Source organism: Gigantopelta aegis, chromosome 4 (assembly GCF_016097555.1).
Source record: "Gigantopelta aegis isolate Gae_Host chromosome 4, Gae_host_genome, whole genome shotgun sequence".
Taxonomy (NCBI): Eukaryota; Metazoa; Mollusca; class Gastropoda; order Neomphalida; family Peltospiridae; genus Gigantopelta; species Gigantopelta aegis.
The window spans coordinates 37697073-37714038 of NC_054702.1; the positions used below are offsets into that span (position 1 = coordinate 37697073).

Here is a 16966-nt window from a genome sequence, read left to right on the forward strand (position 1 = left end):
ATTTTGCTTTTGTTCATACCTTTTACATAATGATACATATCATTTAATTTAATAAAAGAAGGCCTATAGATTTGTCTTTTAATCTTTGACAAACATTTCATTTAGGGTCGGGTACTCTAGTTGCGTGCCCCTATGCATTTAATGTCCAGACAGGGTCGGGACGTAGCCCAATGGTAAAGCGCTCGCTTGATGCACAGTCGGTTTGGGATCGATTTTCGTCGGTGGGATCACTGGGCTATTTCTCGTCACAGCCAGTGCACCACGACTGGTATATCAAAGGCTGTGGTATGTGTTATCCTGTCTGTGGGATGGTGCATATATAAGATCCCTAGCTACTAATGGACAAATGTAGCGGGTTTCCTCTCTATGACTGTGTCAAAATGACCATACGTTTGACATCCAATAGCCGATGATTAATAAATCAATGTGCTGTAGTGGTGTCGTTAAAGAAAACAAACTTTAACTGTAATGCTCAGGAACGTCCGCCCTGGGCAGACAGGTCAATTAGATCTACTCTTTATTTAAATAATATTTACTAACTGTTCCTCTGTATGTATTGCTATGGAGGTGGGCGGGACGTAGCCCAGTGGTAAAGCGCACGCCTAATGCACGATCGGTTTGGGATCGATCCTCGTCGGTGGGACCATTGGGTTAGTTTTCGTTTCAGCCAGTGCACCGCGACTGGTATATCAAAGGCCGTGGTATGTGTTATTCTGTCTGTGGGATGGTGCATATAAAAGATCCCTTGCTATTACTGTAAAAATGTAGCGGGTTTCCTCTCTAAGACTATATGCCAAAATTACTAAATGTTTGAGATCCAATAGCCGATTATTAATAAATTAACGTGCTAACGAGGTATGGGGAAAACGGAGAAGGTGCTTGTGTAAAGGTTCATACAGACTGAATGCGGCGCGGCTAAAAAAAAGTTTGTTTTGTTCAACGACACCTCTAGAGCACATTGCTTAATTAATCATCGGCTATTGGATGTCAAACATTTGGTATTTCTGACTCGGAGTCATCAGAAAACAAACCCGGTACATTTTTCTTAATGCAGAAAGGGATCTTTTATATGCACTTTCCCACAGACAGGAAAGCACATACCACAGCCGTTTACCAGTTGTGGTGCACTGGTTGAAATGAGAAAAAAATCCATTAAGTTGAATGGATCCATCGAGTTGATTCGATCCCGCGACGCAAGCACCTCAAGCGAACACTTAACCGACTGAACTAAATCCCGCCCCGCGCGGCTAAAATAAATAAATAAATAAAACATTTAAAAATTTAAAAATCGAAATATATTTATTTCAATGAGAGCATCTAGACTGGATGCGTGAGATGTGTTGTGTGCATCTAAAAACGCATGCGGCCAGCTGCAATGAAATAATCGTACATGGTATATATATATGTCCAAAACGCAAATCGCAGACGCATCCAGTTTGTATCAGACTTATGAAGAAAAAAAACCCCACATTTATTGGACGGAATCAAGCACGCGCCTAGCCACGGTCTCGTGCCCATGCATGTATAAACAATATTAATGTAACCTGTTTGGCATGTGGTAGATCAAACAGCATAAATTTCCAGAATCGAATTTTCGCCAAGGACAGTGACGAATGCAGAATGTCTCGCTTGGTGGATCAGGGTGGCATTTGGACGTGTCCGGCCTCGGGCGTAAAGTGCGCGGCTGTACACCAAACAAAACGGTTCATCAGTTAAAGTTGACAGGGTCCGCATAATTAATAATTAATTTGATTAACAATATGACGCATGTCCGGCTGGACAGTGCAGGCTGATTCTGGTATACATCCGTAATATATTTAATGGGTTTTTTTGTGTGTGGGTTTTTTTATAGTTTTTGTTTGTTTTTTTTGTAGTTTTTTTAAATAATCACAAATATTTTATGAGTATTGGGTCTGTAGAAATGTGTTTTAATCAGCGTAATGTGTGGTCTTTATGAATTTGTTTTAATCATAGTAATGCTAAATTATTATTAATATAATAAACATTTCATGAATGTTACCTGTTGGAATCTCTTATCTCTCTCTGTCATATCTAAGTACAGCGGTGCTTTGTCAGTCAGTGTTCGGCGTACCATATGCTTTCAATTTGATATGGGTTATTCAGGGATTTTTTTTCTGGACTTGTTTTCATTTTTATTATTGTTCTAAACTATATATATGTACATGAACCATTCAAAACCAAACACACACGCACGCACACACACACACACACACACACACACACACACACACACACACACACACACACACCCCTCCACCCCCAAATATAAGATACCTCGCTGTGAAAACAAAAATTGCGGCTAGTGATTAATTGCACTTTTAATTTAGATTGTGGCGAACCATATAAGATATTACTCTATCGAGCATTTTTTTAAAATTCTCATGCTAAGGGGAGTAAAAAAAAAATACATTCCTTGAACTAGTTTCTGGGGATGATTGAGAGACAGATTGATAGCTCCCATTAAATGGCGCTCGAGGTCTGCTATGAAGTCATATAAAATATTGCATTTTGTGTGTCATTTGTGGAAGGGGATACAGTACGTTTATAATGTTCTGCGTCTGCCAAATATACCTGGGGCGGGATTTAGCTCAGTCGGTAGAGCGCTCGACTGAGGAGCTTGGGTCGTAGAATCGAGCCTCGCCTGCGGATCCATTAGGATTCCCCCCCAATTTCAACCTGTGCCCCACGACTGGTATATCAAAAACCGTTGTATATTCGTTCGTGTTTGTGGGAAAGAGCATATAAAAGATCGCTTGCTGTTAATGGAAAAATGTAACAGGTTTACTTGAAAACCAAGTTGTTCGAATTACCAAATGTTTTATATCCAATAGCCCGTGATGAATTAGTCAATATGCACTAGTAATATCGTTAAACAAAGCCAAATAAAACCTTCTTTTCTCAGAATATATCCCGTACACATTCTTTCTCCCCGTACATATTCTGCCGAGACTTCATTTACCCTAGGGGCGGGACGTAGCCCAGTGGTTCAGCGCTCGCTCGATGCGCGGTCGGTGTGGGATCGATCCCCGTCAGTGAGTCCATTGGGCTATTTCTCGTTCCAGCCAGTGCACCACGACTGGTATATCAAAGGCAGTGGTATGTACTATCCTGTCTGTGGGATGGTGCATATAAAAGATCTCTTGCTGCTAATCGAAAAGAGTAGCCCATGAAGTGGCGACAGCGGGTTTCCTCTCTCATTATTTGTGTGGTTCTTCACCATATGTTTGACGCCATATAACCATAAATAAAATGTGTTGAGTGCGTCGTTAAATAAAACATTCCTTTTTATTCATTTACCCCATGGGTGCTGGATCCCCAGTTCAGAAATTAGTCCAGGGTCCCGTTTCACGAAGCGATCTTAGCCCTAAGATCAACTAAAGTGCATAGGGTAGCTATGCGCTTAAGGTAATCTTAGGGCTAAGATCGCTTCGTGGAACGGGGCCCAGATGAATTAATCTCGTATGGGCCAAACCCGGAAATAAATAGTACTAAGCTTCTTCTTTTTCAGAATAGTTCCCTGGTGTAGTTAGAAACAAAATATCAAAAGTCCCCACTGTACTACTAGTCATATTTATTATTACAATGCGGAAACTATATTATAATAAAATAAATATCTAATACGATGTTTAATACATTACATTGCAATTGAATAAATATGCAAATTCAGTCAGGGTTCATGAACTACATTTCGTAAACAACCAAGCAACCTTGAACCAAAACAGACTGATGTTAATGATGAGCCCATTCATCAACGTTTTCTTTATTTTGGAAATTAATCAAATGTTGTTATACATACAGTGCGTCAACAGATGTAATAAATAAATAAGGAAAATGAAGGTAACCTTGTCTACATCCGCATTCAAGCTTTTAATGTTAACCCGTTGTCGGGCACTATTATACTCTGAATTCAGATATTTATATTTTAATTGTTATGCATCTTTTTATATGTGTTCTTTATATAATATGTACGTTCATTTTTATATTACTGATAGTCTTCAATAATGCCTGTTGGCTTACGTACTTTTATATTGTACATGTGTTTTATATTACATTTTATTATTGTCTTTCTGTCTGTATGTATGTATGTGTGTCTGTCTGTCTGTCTGTCTGTCTGTCTGTATGTGTGTATGTCTGTATGTCTGTATGTATGTCTGTATTGATGTATGAATATATATCTATATATTTTATGTATGTCGAGGTTGACTGTTACATACATAGATATTAACACACTGGCGCAGGGGATAATCAAATCCTTTCTGGCCTCACAAATTGTCCCATGCCGTTGCTGGGACTCGAACCTGTGACATCAAATCGCCCGCAAATTGCAGACTAACCACGATGCGCTCTGACCTATTGAGGCATCCATAAAAAAGGATGATCTTTAACTCAACCACATGCATGGGGCCTACAATCTACGCGGTTGATATTGATGTATGAATATCTATATATTGTTTGTATGTATGTATGTATGTATGTATGTATGTATGTATGTATGTATGTATGTATGTATGCATGTATTTCTATCTGTCTGTATGTATGTATGTATGTATGTATGTATGTATGTATGTATGTATGTATGTATTGATGTATGAATATCTATATATTGTAGGTATGTCGAGGTTGACTGTTACATATGTAGATATTAACACACTGGCGCAGGGGATAATTAAATCCTTATTGGCCTCACAAATTGTCCCATGCCGTTGCTGGGACTCGAACCTGTGGCACCGAATCGCCCGCAAATTGCAAGACTAACCACGATGCGCTCTGAGCTATGGAAGCATCTATATGAATATCTATATATTGTATGTATGTATGTATGTATGTATGTATGTATGTATGTATGTGTGACTGTGTGTGTGTGTCTGTTTGTGCGTCTGTCCGTTTAATAACGTTAAATATATAATATAGTGAACAAAAGAAAGGCGATTATTAATTTAGCTTTCTAAAAGTTTGTTTACAATTAAATACTTCGAATCCCCGTTGTGTCTATTAAACTCAATAATGTCTTGTCAACATCTTTGGTCCATTTTGAGTTTTGACAATCTATTTACAGAATTCATTTTATCATGAATCAAAAAATATATATTAAAATATTCACATCTTGGTTTTGGTGGGGTTGGGTTTTTTTTAGTAGGGTGTTTTTTTTGGTGGGTTTGTTTTGGGGTGGGGGTTTTTGCTGTTGTTGTTTTGGGGGGTTGGGGGGGGGTTCGATATATTTATATTAGAATTATAATACATATATTACAAACACATCATATGCTCATTTTATAGAGCGATTAACGAACGTTACATGTATCTAGTTATTTATTTTTAAAATTGTCCAGAAAATCGAATAAACTAAAACACATAGTGTTTATACTTTCTTACTAAAAATATAATGTTCTATATGTAACATGTAATTAACATGAGTGCTATAAAATGTTCTGTTAAATTGAGCTTGTACATTTAACGGTTTTCAAAGGGTAAGCACATATGTAAAGCTTAAAAGTATTGAAATACATAATATATATAAAAAAGCAACAAAGTGCTATTACTAGGGTTTCGCGTGATATTTAAGTGTCCAATGATTCCAATGTCAACTCAGTAATTCGATTTTTATCCCGTATTTAGTACCGTTTTACACACGTATCGAGCGCTCATTTTACGAAACCTGTGCAAACATTGTTTTTTGTTTGCTTAGTGTGAAAGGTTCAGGTCCAATCCCAACATCACTGTGCAGCGGTCATTCATCATCCGCATGTCGACATCATGTTTACGACAACAGGTTTCTGGGTTTTCTCTTTTTTTTTTTTTTTTTTTTTTTTTTGTAATGAAAAACATAATTTATTTTTCTTACACTCCCGTTGATGAGAACACCATGCATTATTTTGATTACACATGGTTGTTAACACATACGACTGGCTGCCCCTAGGTGATGACCAGGTCACCAATGCAATGCATTCAATGAAAAACTGCATGATGGAAATCGATTAGACTGTGACGTATAGTCAACCTGACATTCATGTCTCTGTGACGCGTAAGTCAGCTACAAGTGTAACGGCTGTAAATAACGTTTAGTCGAAAAAGATGTTAAAATTTGCTTAAAACCTGGGTTTCTTTTAGGATATGTAAGAAATAGAATAATACATTCGTGTCCGTTAGTTACCATTTATCTCGCAACTCGTTATTTAAAAACGTATCAAACTCGCTTTCGCTCGTTAGATACATTTTAAAACAACTCGTTGTGAGATAAATGGTATCTAACGCCCACTCATGTATTATTCTCTATATAACATCCGTGTTATACTTGATACCTCAGGCTGATTTCACCAGAAAGAAAACAACGAGTGAATGTTTAACGACACCTCAGCAAAAAACAAACACACATCGGCTATTGGATGTCAAACAAAGGTAAGTATATGAATATGATTCACCAGAACGATGCATCGGTTAGCAAATAAGGCCATCACAATAATAAACTAAAGCTAGTTTCACAAAACATCATAAGTTTACGTTTGCCACTAGCAGTTATAACTGCAATACGTTTGTTTACACATGGATTAAAAAAAACAAATCTATTTCACGCAAAAAAATTACATCATTATGGAAGATGTACCATCGTAAACACGAAAGAAAAGAAATTGTGTATTCCTTAAACTGTATTAGTTTACTATTGGTAGTACCTATTATGAATTGTGGTTTTAGTCGTAGATTTATGTTTACGTTCAGAATTACCGTAGGTTTACGATGTTTTGTGAAATTGGTCTCTGATTGGTAATACGTTAGACTCTTTTTAACTTACGAAAAATATGGTTTTTACAAATATCAAGCGAAAATGCAATAAAAATAGTGTTAAGACTTTGTAACTCAATTATGATAATCATTCGTGTAACTTTAATATTGATATCTCCCTGGTTTTAATTGGTTGGATATTTGATTCATGTTGTGTTTATCGTTTTGTTATTAAAGTTTTGTTTTTGAACTTAAGTGGCTGCTATCTTCACCACACAACTATACATACACCTGTGATAAATATAAATATTAATAAAATTTAAAGTTAAAGTTGGTTTGTTTAAACACCACTAGAGCACATTTATTAATTATTCATCGGCTATTGGATGTCAAACATTTGATAATTCTGACTGGTAGCCATCAGAGGAAACCCGTTACATTTTTCCTAATGCAGCTTATATGCACTTTCCCACAGACAGGAAATCATATACCACGGCCTTTGTCCAGTTGTGGTGCACTGGTTGGAACGAGAAGAAAAAAACAATAAACTGAATGGATCCACCGAGGTGATTCAATCCTGCGACACAAGCACCTCGAGCGAGCACTCAACCGACTAAGCTAAATCCTGCCCCATAAATATTAATATTAATATAATTTATAGTTTTTACATAATTTATTTTTTAACAGTTATACTAGTAACATGCGATATACCGAATAAGGATAGGATAGGATAGGATAGGATAGGATAGGATAGGATACCATATTAACGTGCCTATATCCAATTAACGTTCAGGCACGTCTCTCCTGGGACAATCTCTGACTTTGCCAGTGACTGGGTCCGGAACAGAAGGCGGGAGGATGAGTTGGAAATGGCTTTTTCTTATATATTTTTTTTCAATACAAAACTGTTATACTAGGGATAAAGTGAAATTTGAGTTTTAGAGGCAATACGTCAACGAACAGCAAGCAACTCAAGAAAACTTTGTATACTCGTAAAGGGAGCGTATATCTCGGGGTGGGGATTGGGGGGGGGGGGGGGGGAGAGAACCCCCATTGCTTACATTACTAAAGCCATAGGCCTGTAGACTCCCATTGTTGTAGTGGGGAGGCTAATTTTTACCTGAATTAAACGAAAATGTCCGAACCTGAATAACAACATTGTGGGTAGAATGATGGAAATAGATTGGTGAAAAAGTTTCAGGCAGGCTTATTTTGCCCGAATATCTCCATCATGTTCGATTATTCGACCCCCTCCTCCTCGACCTCCCCCGCCCCCAGCCCCGTCTCGTACGCTTGTGCATAAAACCACTCACCCACACCCATGTCCTATGGTAACTGTGGCTATCAATATTTCACACCTGTATTCCGTAGACTGGGTTTACCTAATTCGTTTTTGATAACGATATATACTGAATAAGGCGGATGATGAACTGCAAATAATAAACATTAACATTCGATCCCATAAAAATATACCGTGGCACTTTAACAACGATTTGCTGGCCTTTACAATACCCCGTGGGATCAATTTAGTAGACATATTTGTCCTAAGTGCATTTAAAATTCGGTGGCCAAGTGAAACCTTTTACGGCAATGACAATCGTCTCCATCAGACTTTTGTTATTTAAATATTGTTTGGTAAATTAATTTTTTTATTTGCAAGCATTAATCGCTAGAGACTTCATAAATAAACCGGGTTTGTTGCAGCTAATAAATAATACATAACCATGTTTTAACCGCCACTTGGTATGGAATAGAATAATGTTTGGCTTTCGGTTAGCATTGTTGTGTCCGTCCGGGAATCCATCCGTCCATCCATCTGACCGTCCGCCAGACGGTCTATCGGTCTGGCTAATGCTAGGGTAAGACTATCAACTGTCACGACGGAGTTGGACAACTCGATAGTTGTGTTGTACTTTTCCCACCCACACCCGACCAACGACGGGTGCGCTCAGATTAACAACATAATCGGTCGTAGGAGCTGTAAACGACGAGAATCGAGTTGTAACAGTGCTCGGACCAGCAACTGGACAGTCGTAAAGGTCGAGAGAGACACACACACACAGAGAGAGAGAGAGAGAGAGAGAGAGAGAGAGAGAGAGAGAGAGAGAGAGAGAGAGAGAGAGAGAGATCGGCGAGTTGGCCAACTCCGTCGTGACAGTTGGTAGTCTGGTGCTGGTTGTCTCAATCGCTTACTCGGTGGTTGTGATTGTTTTAGCGAATAACAAATACAGTTTTAAAAAGTGTTCATGAGTGATACAAACTTGATATGAAACGGTAGTGGGTTTAATATCATATTTATTACATAATAGTCAGATTTAACACACTGTGGTCTCCCCCCCCCCCTCCAAAAAAAACAACAACAACAACAAACAAACAAACAAACAGATTCGAGGGCAGTTGAAATGGCCCTCCGGCGACTATATTGGCCCGAGGTAACGTTGAACCGCCACATCACGCCTACTCAAGCAAATGTTTTTTGTTTTAAATAGATTTTTCGACACCACTGGAGCACATTGATTAATTTATTATCGACTATGGGATGTCAAACATTTTGTAATTCTGACCAGTAGTCATCAGAGGAAACCCGATACATTTTTCCTAATGCAGTAAGGGATCTTTTATATGCACTTTCCCACATACAAAAATAACACATATCACGGTCTTTGTCCAGTTGTGGTGCACTGGTTGGAACAAAAAAACACACAAAAAAACAATCATCTGAATGGATCCACCGATGTGATTCGATCCTGCGACGCAAGCACCTCGAGCGAGCACTCAACCGATTGAGCTAAATCCTGCCCCGAAATTTCGCGGGAACAGGACTAGAAACTAGAAACTTCGCTCTACACACATAATGTTGTAAAAGCATGCACGTTCAAATACATTTATAATGTGTAACGTCATGCACAGCGGGGGTTGGACATCATGTGGTACGTATCACTTTGGTACGAACCAAGGTATTCTGATACGTATGGGTAATAATAGCCAATCTTGTTTTGTACCCTTTGATGCCCTTTTCAGCATCTGGCGAATCGATTTGTACGTACTGGTCATAATTAAATGATATCGTTTTCTAATGATGGTCGAAAGGCGACATGCTAAAGCACACATAGATTTGGGAAGTGATGTGGGTCGTTTTGGGGTTGGGGTTGGGGTTGGGGTTTTTTTTTTTTGGAGGGGGGGGGTAGGTGGGGTTGGGTTTTTTGTTTGTTCAGTTTTGGGTTTGGTGGGGTGGCGTGGGATTGTTTGTTGGGGGGGGGGGGTTGGAAGGTGTTGCAAGTTTGTTTGTTGGTGGTGGGTTTGTTTGTTGTTTAATTATGTTTTATTATTATATAGCGGGTTTCCTTTTTAAAACTATATGTCAAAATTACAAAATGTTTGACATCCAATAGCCGATGATTAGTAAATCAGTGAGCTCTAGTGGTGTTGTTGAACAAAACAAACTTTAACTGTCTCTGTGTGTGTGCGTGTTGTGTGTGTGGCTGTGTGTGTAATGAGTGTGATGAATGTGCGTGTGATGAGTTCGTGATGAATGTGTGTGTGTGCGTGTGTGCGAAGCGTGTGTATGTATGTGTGTGTATGCGATTAATGTGTGTGTGTGTGTGTGTGTGTATGTGTGTGTGTGTGTGTGTGTGTGTGCTTTAGTGCTGTGTGTTTGTTTGAATGCGTGAGGAACATGTGTGATTTGTTGTGTTGGCTGCATTAAATGGGGGGGGGGGGTCTTTCTTTTTTTTCTTCTTTTTTTTTTGGCTGGTGTCTGTTGTGTACTTTTGCTGTGTGTTTTTATTATTGTTATTAGCCTTTTTCTTTCGTTAATTCTTCATCTTCTTACTTCTGTTTACTGTTCTTTTTCTTCTTCTATTTTTCCTCTTCATGTTTTTTAAAATTGTAAAATAGAATGAGCAATTTGTCATCAAGTTTTAATCAACAACTACTTTTGGTGTTTTTCTTTCACTGTCATCGTACAATGATGGGATTAAGAGCGCGAAATGTCGTTTCTTAATAAGAAAATGGACGGAGAAGAAAACAGCAACAGTCTTTTAGAAAAGTCGACGGAGAAGTTAATTTTGCGTCAAGCTACTCAAGGAAATTAAATTTCTTTTCTTGCCATTGTTCCGATTCCTACATGGCAAAACTTCACGGCAAGATTCCTCAGAAACTCCAGACGATGTCCTTATTCCCAATTAAGCGAGCGTAAATGTTATTAGTTAGACTTGTGTACTTTTCACGTTTTTCTTTATCGATTTTCCAAATATCGGTTGCAGACTATGCGGTATTGGTATGCAACGATTTCAGAAAAAAAAACCTTTACTTTGGTTTATATCTGGGGGTTTTCCGTCTTTGATTCTCTCTCTCTCTCTCTCTCTCTCTCTCTCTCTCTCTCTCTCTCTCTCTCTCTCTCTCTCTCTCTCTCTCTCTCTCTCTCTCTCTCTCTCTCTCTCTCTCTCTCTTAATTTAAATTTTCACATGCAAAATTCGACTCAACACAGGTTTGTATTTTTACTATTCTCCCGTCCGCTCTCCCTCCCTCGCTCGCCCTCTTCTCCGAATGCTCGACTGCCTAGCTTAGGGAAATAACCTTGAACATAATATTTTAACAATAGGAAATTTTTCCACTTTTCTGCGTGTTAAACGAGACGGGAAGCTGACAGCCTATTGATGAGATGATCGATTGATGGACGGAGCGGTCAGTCTTGGCTGGTCGCTGAACCCGTCTTTCGATTGATTAAATAATTGCTAATGCCATTTTATTCTCCGTCTCAAAGCGTTTTGCTAAATGATCACCGAAACCCATTGAAGATAAATTTTATTAAACGTTGTAGATGAGGAATCGTGAAAACCGGTTGAAAGGACGCTGCTCAAGGAAGATTCGATCCACTGCATGTAGAACTGTTAAATTATTGGTTTTTGTTTCAAGTAAATGTATGAATTTATTAGTTCAATTTTCTTTTAACTTAGGCTTTGAAAAGAACATACATATGCATGGGGCCTACAAGCTACGCTATGTGTGCATGTCTGTCTGTATGTATGCATGCATGCATGTCTGTCTGTCTGTCTGTCTGTATGCATGCATGCATGCATGCATGTATGTATGTATGTATGTATGTATGTATGTGTATGTATGTATGTATGTATGTATGTATGTATGTATGTATGCATACATGCATGCATGCATGTATGCATGCATGTATGCTTGTATGTATGTATGCATGCATGCATCCATGTATATGCATGTATGTATGTATGTATGTATGTATGTATGTATGTATGTATGCAAGCATGCATGCATGCAGACAGACAGGCAGGCAGACAGGCGGGCAGGCAGACAGGCGGGCAGGCAGACAGGCAGGCAGACAGACAGACAGAAAGGCGGGCAGGCAGACAGGCAGACAGACATGCACACATAGCGTAGCTTGTAGGCCCCATGCATATAGATGAGTTAAATAGCATCCTTTTTATGGATGCCTCAATAGCTCAAAAGGTATCGTGGAAAGTCTGCAAAGTTGCGGGCGATTCGGTGCCATAGGTTCTATTCCCAGCAACGCCATGGAACAATTTGTGAAGCCAGAAAGGATTTAATTATCCCCTGCACCAGTGCGTTAATATCTATGTATGTAACAGTCAACCTCGACATGCATACAATATATAGATATTCATACATCAGTACATATTAGCCAGTGCCAGGTCTGCCACATGTTTCATGCACGTAAGCGGAATCGACTGTGTAGATTGTAGGCCCCATGCATGTGGTTGAGTTAAAAAGCATCCTTTTTATGGATGCCTCAATAGCTCAGAGCGCATCGTGGTTAGTCTGCAATTTGCGGGCGATTCGGTGCCACAGGTTCGAGTCCCAGCAACGGCACGGGACAATTTGTGAGGCCAGAAAGGATTTAATTACCCCCCTGTGCCAGTGCGTTAATATCTATGTATGTATCAGTCAAACTCGATATACATGTATACAATATATACTAGCCAGTGCCAGGTTTGCCTACTGTTTTATGCACATAAGCGGGATCGACCGCGTAGCTTGTAGACCACATGCATATGGTTCGATTAAAGAGCATTCCTGTTTAAGAATGATTCAGTAATCGAAAGCGTATCGTGGCAAGTCTACAAGATGCTGCCGATTCGGTGCCACAGGTTCGAGTCCCAGCAATGGCATGAGACAATATGTGAGGCCAGAAATTATTTAATTATCTCCTGCGGCAGTGCGTTAATATCTACGTATGTAATATTCAACCCCGACATCCATACTATATATTCATATTCATACATCAATATATATTAGACAGTTCCAGGTTAGTCCACTGTTTCAGCGTAGCTTGTAAGCCCTATGTAAGCCATGGGCCAGAGCCGCATTTGGTATCACCTGGGCCGGCAAACTCCCATGGTATTTTTGAATATCACTCTATGCTTATAGTTAATAAATTAATGTGATATATTTTTCTAAAGATCGAGAAATCATCAAATAAAGAACAAATGATACACAACATAAAATGAAATATATGGTAAAATCATAGAAATAGTGTACAGAGGTGTCCTGTTCCAACACTTCAACGTGGACTAAGAAAAATTATTTATTTATTAAAAAAACTAAAACCTAAATCAGTCTTCAGTTTTACATTACAAATTATTTATTTTATAAAATAAAACATGTTTTAAGGCATTCGTAATTCACACGAAACATGTATACCCTCAAGATAATTTGCAATGTTTTCAAATTATTTTTAAATCACTGGCATGATTCTGCAAGTAAGGTTTTGATCGATGAACATGAGCTCCAACTGGCTGCTGTTAGATCTACATGTAATAGTGGAGCTAATTTTAATTAGATTGGAGTTGTATACGACGTGAATCGAGTTGCAAAAGTGTGCAGACTAGCAACCTGACAGTTGAAGAATTCGAGAGATCGGCGAGTTAGCCACCTTCGTCGTGAAAATTGGTAGTCTGTGCCTAGCATAATACTTTTGTAAGAGACACTGGTGATTGTGTGCTGTATTTGTTACCCAATAGCAGATATATTTTTGTGCTGGGGTTTTGTTAAACATTTGTTCATTCATTCATTCAATCATTCATTATCACGTGTTGTCACCACGGTAAGGAACAGCACTCGCAGGAGAGGTAGACGACAGTTTCATATACATGTGTGTATAATTAATATTAAAGGAAATACTGTGAAATATGTTTTGTTCGTAGTGGTGTAACTTTCGTGTAATTCGTGGAAAGGTCCAGTCAACGAATTTAAGAACACAACGAAAATACAATACATGTATACATATAATAGGAATGTATAATACTACCTTTTCGATCCACGAATTTACGTACCTAACAAAATGCCGCTGGGTGGGTTTGTGGTTGTTTTGTTTTGTTTTGCTTTCTCTTGGTTTTTGGGTAGGATAGCTTTTTTTTAAATTTAAGGTCACGAAAATAAGAATTTTACTATAACAGAGTTTCAAATGTATTTAATCAACATTAAACTAAGTAACAGAGTTTCAAGTGTATGTAATTAATATTAAATTAAGTAATATAGTTTCAATTTGGAACAATACAAATTAAATCAAGTACAACATGCATGGGCGTATGGGGACTCTTTGATTTAGGGGGGCTGGAGGGGTTGATTTGCCCGAAATTTTACCCAGATAAAAACTGCCCGAATTTTCCCCACTGTTTTCCCACTGTTTTGCCCGAATTTGGGGGGGGGGGGGGGGCAACCCAGGGTCGTACGCCCATGACAACATGTACTAGCAACAGAGTTTCAAGTGTGTACAATTAACATCAAATTAACGTTTGTTAAATAGCAATGATAAACAGACGGTTTTACAAACATTTGGACATGCGCAGTCTTCGTTTGTATATGATTACGATTAGTCTAATGATTCTATTACGATGAGGGGGCGGGACGTAGCTCAGTGGCACATCGCTTGCCTGATGCGCGATCGATCTAGGATCGATTCCCGTCAGTGGGCCCAATGGGCTATTTCTCGTTCCAGCCAGTGCTCCACAACTGGTGTAACAAAGGCCGTGGTATGTACTATCCTGTCTATGGGATGGTGCTTATAAAAAATCCCTTGCTGCTAATCGAAAAGAGTAGCCCATGAAGTGGCGACAGCGGGTTTCCTCTCTCAATATCTGTGTGGTCCTTAGCTATATGTTCGACGCCATATAACCGTAAATAAAATGTGTTGAGTGCGTCGTTAAATAAAACATTTCCATCTTCTTCTATTACGATGACGTCACCTTAAACCGTTGTGAGATAAATGGTATCGAACGGCCACTAATGCATTATTCTCTATATAAAACACGATGTAACACGACACGACACGACACGACACGACACAGCACAGCATAAAAATAAGTTTTGGCCATCCAAGAGTACTCGAGTACTTGGGCACTAGCCGAGTTTAGCAAAATTCGAGTCCGTTCATAGGAATCGAGTATCCGTACAGGGAAGAGCACTCTCATTTAATTATATTTCTTTACGTCATTTTGGTATATGCTTGCCGCCTGTTACATTTTAGGGCTATGAGACATGAAGTAAAACAAAAGTCGAATGTGTGGAATGCAGTACAATGGCATGATTTGGCATCCATGTTCAGCGCTGGAAATAAGATGCATGATGCTATTTTACTTTATTCCTTAGTCCCATTGTCATCTAGTGTAAGTGTCGGGTACTCAGGTACCCTCGAGTACTCGAGTCCGATATTTTAGATTCGTGGAGAGCCCTAATAAAGACTACACGAAAAATAGCATGCATGTTTTGCCAAGCTGGAATTGAACTGAAATTGTGATCATTTGCAATTGCTTTTATTATTCCTAGTAAATTATGAATTTTATTATTATTACGAAAATGGATGATAGAGATATCGCCAAAGGTGCAATGAATCGTAGGATCTCTCTTCATCTTGGTCTCTGCTTGTTTATCTGTCAGTATGTCTGTCTGTATCTCTGTTTCTCTCTCCCGAGCAAGTGTTAAAATAACCATATGTTAGACAGTCTGTCTGTCTGTCTGTCTCTCTATTTATATTGGTGTCAGACTACCAACTGTCACGACGGAGTTGGCCGATCTCTCTCTCTCTCTCTCTCTCTCTCTCTCTCTCTCTCTCTCTCTCTCTCTCTCTCTCTCTGTATGTCTGTCTCTATGTCTGTCTGTGTGTGTGTGTGTGTGTGTGTGTGTGTTTGTGTGGACCAACTATTAACATAACCATATGTTAGACTGTCTGTCTGTCTGTCTATTTATATTGGTGTCAGACTACCAACTGTCACGACGGAGTTGGCCGATCTCTCTCTCGATCTCTCTCGATCTCTCTCTCTCTCGATCTCTCTCTCTCTCTCTCTCTCTCTCTCTCTCTCTCTCTCTCTGTATGTCTGTCTCTATGTCTATGTGTGTGTGTGTGTGTGTGTGTGTGTGTGTGTGTGTTTGTGTGGACCAACTATTAACATAACCATATGTTAGAGTATGTCTGTCTCTGTCTTTCTGTATATATTATATATATATAAAAAGGATAGTTATTTCTTAAAATTGTTTTTTAAATACATATATACTGTACACTTGTTTTCTTTTATATATATATATATATATATATATATATGTTCGACTTCTCTCTCTCTCTCTCTCTCTCTCTCTCTCTCTCTCTCTCTCTCTCTCTCTCTCTCTCTCTCTCTCCCACGTGTCGTAATAACCATATGTATTAGACACCAAACGGCTGTAGTTTAAAATGTACTGAGGTGTCGCTAAATAAGTAGTCATTTCGTCTCTTCAGATCATTTTCGCTAGCGAAGTGCTGTGAGTCTGAGACGCTATATATCGATTTTGTTTTTTCAGACTGTGCCAGCCAAGCGTGCAGAGTCCTCGTTCCTTCGATCACTTGTCGCTGGAATCCGTTCTACTTGCACATCAAGTCAAGAGGTTAACACCGAAATTATCGGCGTTCAGATCGCATTATTGCCACCCAGTACCTGACATGTGATTATATGTTTTATAATATGTTTGCATAAAGCAACGACGACCTGTATGGTCGACGATCGGATCGCAAACCCAGCCCCTCTCACCTAGAAACGCGTGACTTTACGTCGAGATGGTAATCACGAATGGTGTGTCTTCCAACTCGTCGCTCTCACCGTTACGATCGATCGCAAAAACCTCTTTAGATTTTGCAATGTGCTATCTATAGAAAGAATCGCTTGGCGTTTAGTTCTTAAAGGTACTATTCCGCTTTAGTGGTATACTATA

At 39.0% G+C, this 16966-nt stretch overlaps 1 protein-coding gene across 1 annotated transcript in view; it reads left to right on the forward strand.

Annotated features, from left to right (window-relative positions):
- Positions 1-16696, forward strand: part of LOC121369823 (protein NPAT-like) — a 48771-nt gene extending 32075 nt beyond the window's left edge. The window contains exon 10 of the mRNA XM_041494897.1: positions 16559-16696. Within this exon, the coding sequence (XP_041350831.1) occupies positions 16559-16696 (138 nt within the window). The remainder of the gene's footprint in view (positions 1-16558) is intronic.
- The last annotated feature ends 270 nt before the right edge of the window (positions 16697-16966 follow it).